We start from the raw sequence: 4575 nt of genomic DNA, 5'->3' as shown, positions 1-4575 counted from the left end.
CCATTAGGTGGCAGTAAAGTTCCAAATTAATGTTTTCCAACCGTCAAAATAAATCCAAAGAAGAAGAAGTAGTAGTAGTAGAAGAAGAAGAAGAAAACAATGGTAATCAACTCCTCAGCAGCAGGGATTCGATCTTTCCACATTTTATCATTTTTAAGCAGCTTCGAGCGGCTGAGCTGCAGACTGAAGTTAAATTATAATCTCTCTGCTGTCGGACAGAAGACCACAAGACGAGGTAAAAAAAAAAAAAAAGCTGTTTAATTACTGAAATTACTAGCTTGGACGCTGGAAAATATTATGTCGAGCTTCCTTTTTTCAAAATAAAAGTTTTGTTTCAAAGTTAATTATGCACATTTATTGCAATTTTCTTGTTATAAACAGCATAATGTCACTTTTGTTAATAGCTATTTTCACTAAAAACCTGTATCACGTCACACATATTTGCATTTTTTTTATGTTAAGGAACGAGTTGTCAGAAATTTATTGTTTTGATTTCAGAGCTGAATAGCTCAGCTAAAACCCTCCAATATGATCAGAAACCAGATGTGCCGAAGACTGGAGGCCGAAAGCTGTTTTTTGATACACATGCAGTCGTGCGGCTCTTTGAAGAAAACGGTTTGTAATTCTAATTTATTGTCAGATTTTTAATAATTTATGTTGCTTTATTTAATTTTTTTTTTCTGCTCATCAGGTTTCACTCCTCAACAAGCTGAAGTTGTTGTTAGYTTGCTGCTGAACACAAGTAACTCCAGTATGGGTGTCATTTATAGTGACATGGTGACAAAAGTCCAACAGGTGAGACTGGAGGAGGAAGGTAAAGASATATTTCAGATCTTTTAAAATGCAAAATGTTAAATCACTCTAAAAAYCTGAAACACCTAAAGCTGAGTTAAAGCTAGAAGAAGCTGAACAATAGCCAAAAGGAGAAAATGATATTAATTTTACAAAAAGCTAGCTAAAACCTTTAAAACGTGCCTAATGTAGCAAATTCATAGCTAAACGTTATAAAATGTTAGCTGAAAGGTAAAACTAGCAAAAGCTTTAGGTACGAAAAGGTTAGCTAAAACATAGCAAATGCTATAAGTAGCACAAAAGTAGCTATAATGTTAGCTCTACACTTGCTAAAAGGTAAAAATTGCAAAAATGATCCAAAGAGAAATACTATWAAACACTTTCTATAAATTAAAAGTAGCAAAATGCTKGGTAAAAGAAACCATGTGCTAACTAGAAAACCTAACAAAACTAAATGGCAAAAAGCTACCTAAAAAGTTAAAGCAATTTTAGCTAAAATGTTAAAGTAACTATTATATAAACAAATTTCCTAGCTAAAAGTGGCAAAACTCCACCTCAGAATGAATGCTAGCTAAATGCTACAAAGAACTATTTAAAAACCTAAAGTAAAATGCTAGCTAKAAGCCAAAAATAGCAAAAGGCTAGCTATAAACTAAACATAGCAAAATGTTAGCTACCAGCTCTAAGCAAAAGGTTATGAAAATGCTAGCTTAAGACTGAATGCAGCAAAATTCATGGTAAAATCAGCAGAAATTTAGCTAAAAGTAGCTAAAAGAAATACTGCTGAATGCAAAAAGTAGCAGAAAGCTAACTGCTAAAGTAGCAAAATGACAGCTAAAAGCTACAAGCCTTTCAGCTCAGTTTCAGCTTCTGCAGTCGTTCATCTGCATCATTAACTCTGGTTAACATAAAAACAAATCTTCAGCTGCATGGCACCTGTACTCACACAGCGTCTGGTYTATTTTTACTTACTGTATCTGTACACATTTTAAAGCTGTTTTTTTTATATGTTTTAAACTGTTTATCTGTTCTGCTTGTGCTTTTATTTTGTTATTTGACAGGAAGTGGCGCTGCAGCAGGTGATGTCTAAAATRCAAGCAGTAAAGAAAGACATGATCATCCTGGAGAAGAGCGAGTTCTCCGCTCTTCTGACAGAYAATGAGGTAAATATATGTGTTTTAATTTGTTTGTTTTCTAATCAAATGTTTTTAATATTTTATTATTTCTCTCAGAAACTAAAGATCCACCTGCTGCAGCTGAAGGTTCAACTGACTGTAAGTGGGTTTAACGATTAAAGTTTAAATTGCAGATTGTTTAACTTTTACTTTAAATATAAAGTGTTTCTGATTGTTTTTCCTGCAGGACGTGATGAATAAAGTTCGCTCAGATAACGCTCTGGATATGAATTTGGAGAAAAGCAGAGTGAAAATACTGGTGAGTTTTACTTTAAATCATTTATAAGACTTCTTTTTTACAGTTGAACAGCATACGACTTTTGTCACGAAAGTATTTATTTATTTATTTATTTATTTATTTATTTATTTATTTACTTACTTACTTACTTTTAATTTGTTTTATTCTGAAAAATGAGACCCCTGCTGGCAGAACGAGTCACATAATGGAAATTTTCAACATTTAACTTTATTTACAGGAGTTTTTGTTTGAAAACTTGATTTTCTTCAGTCTAGTCCGTGGTGATGTCGTCCCCAAACCTTACGATGACTTTAAACTTCCTGGATTTACTGTAACCAGCAGAGAAAAATGGTCAAAGGGTTAAAAGATAAAGGATTATTTCTGAAGACAAACCTGTTACTTTACACAAATATTAATGTTAATTTTGTTTTTAATGACGACTTTTAAGACTAAAGTCCTCCTCTATCAGCACTCAGTGTGTGGAGGACTGTCAGCTACTACCACACTATATTTCAGCTCAGTGGCTTTAAAACTGATTTTCTTTTCCATTTTTTATGCTTCTTAATGTCAGCAGGCATTCTGGACTAAATTCTCTGTATTGCTAAGAATTTAGTTATATGATACATATCAGGTCACGATACAATACATTGTGATATATCGTGATACTTAAAGCAAGGCGATATATCACCATCTTTTTCTGCAAACGATTCTGATTTAAAAAGCATTACATGCATAAAATCTGATTTAAATACAGTTTATTTTTATGCCTTTGTGAATTAATACACTATCAGAAAATGAAATATTGAGATATTTTATTGTATCAATATTTTTACACCCCCCAGTCTCCTCCTGTCACGCCCCTTTTTATGCATAAAATCTGTTTTTTATAATTGTCAGTTTATTTTATTTTGTCTGTTCATTTATTTTTTTATTCTAGAAAGCAGAGCACGGGAAGAAGCTTCTGGAAACCCGAAGAGAGATCATGGAAATGGTTTGTAAATTTTTTTTCTGATTTTAAGAAATCAAGCGTTAATAAAAACTAATTAAAACAAACTAATAAACATTAATGAGCAAATAAAACCCTCCAAGCTGCTAAAAATCCTGAATATTTATTAATTTCCCTTAATAAACGTAAATAAAATCAGTGGGACATGAAGAGAAAAAGTCAGATTTTGTGTTGAATATTGAAATAATTAGTCTGATAAAGTCTCAGCTTTTATTTTGTAACTTCCTGTTTCAGGCGGCGGAGCAGGACGGTCGTCTGACTCAGACTAATATGAATATTGACACTGAAGTTGCCGGTTTGAAAACCATGTTGGAATCTCATAAACTGGACACCATAAAGTACCTGGCAGGTGAGACGTTGCCCCAGTCAAGATGGCCGCCGCAGCTAATCGAGACTCAGAGTTTAAACTGAGTGGTAGAGTCTGAGTCGTCCTGAACTCAGCAGGATTATTAAATAACATTTCCTCCTCCAGGTTCAGTCTTCACCTGCCTCACCATCGTCCTGGGATTCTATCGCCTCTGGATGTGAACTGGGACCCTGACGTGGTTCGAAGMCCGGCCCCCTGCGACCTTCGACCTCACTCTTCCTCAGGTTTTATTAAGTCGAGCTGAAATGAAGACGTCTACGTTTGATTTGATGAGTCGTGGACGGAAGAAGCTTTGAGTCGTTCAGTGATTGTTGTTCAGATTCTGATTAAAAACTTTGGTGCCTTTTTTACCTGCTGTGTTTTAAAGTCACCAAAGAGGAGCTGAACTTCATCTGGGTCAGAACCAGAACCAGAACCAGGTTTAAACCCATGAAGAGCTCAAATTATCATTATATTCCATCGCTGCTGAATGTAACACAGGCATGTTATTAAAGCTGCTTATTTATCAGCTTTAAATACAATATTTTAATCATTTTGTTATGTTACTTAGTTTTATAGTCAAATATTTTTTAATCAATTTAATGCTTTTATTTGAGGATAAAAATGCAAGCTGTTCATTAGTTCARTTTAAATTAAAGCTAATGGGTTTGAATTTGTGGTAAATGTTTTTGTATAAAGTTTTGATTTAATTTTTTTTGCCTGATTTGTGCACTGAATGTTCATTTGTGGACATGTTTTTATTTTTTTAAATAAAAACTCATACTGGTGCTGCTCCTTTTTCTTCATATTTTGACTAAAATGTAATCATTTCCAGGTTTTCTAAAAAAATAAAGTTTTTCTTCCTTTCACTATTCATTTAATTTTTGCTTCGTTTGCAAAAATGTAAAAGGTATTTTTGACCAGATAAAAACAGATTTTCCTCCAGCTTGAACATTTTTTTAATGTTTACATTAGATTCCGTTTATTTTGAAAAACACTTGAACCGGAAGTGTTTCGC

The 4575-nt window shown here is 33.4% G+C and overlaps 1 protein-coding gene across 1 annotated transcript; it reads left to right on the top strand.

The window, feature by feature from the left end:
• Positions 1 to 63: 63 nt before the first annotated feature.
• On the top strand, positions 64 to 4352 carry mcur1 (mitochondrial calcium uniporter regulator 1). The gene is made up of 9 exons (XM_014007846.1): positions 64 to 235; positions 499 to 615; positions 692 to 795; positions 1854 to 1955; positions 2025 to 2066; positions 2155 to 2226; positions 3143 to 3196; positions 3446 to 3560; positions 3684 to 4352. The coding sequence occupies exons 1-9, from the start codon at positions 100 to 102 to the stop codon at positions 3737 to 3739; spliced, it is 798 nt and encodes a 265-aa protein (XP_013863300.1). The 5' UTR covers positions 64 to 99; the 3' UTR covers positions 3740 to 4352.
• Positions 4353 to 4575: the final 223 nt, after the last annotated feature.

The sequence above is a fragment of the Austrofundulus limnaeus genome, unplaced genomic scaffold (genome assembly GCF_001266775.1).
Source record: "Austrofundulus limnaeus strain Quisiro unplaced genomic scaffold, Austrofundulus_limnaeus-1.0 Scaffold45, whole genome shotgun sequence".
Classification (NCBI taxonomy): Eukaryota; Metazoa; Chordata; class Actinopteri; order Cyprinodontiformes; family Rivulidae; genus Austrofundulus; species Austrofundulus limnaeus.
The sequence above is the reverse complement of the archived record's forward strand: the minus strand, read 5'-3'. Positions and strand labels throughout refer to the sequence as shown.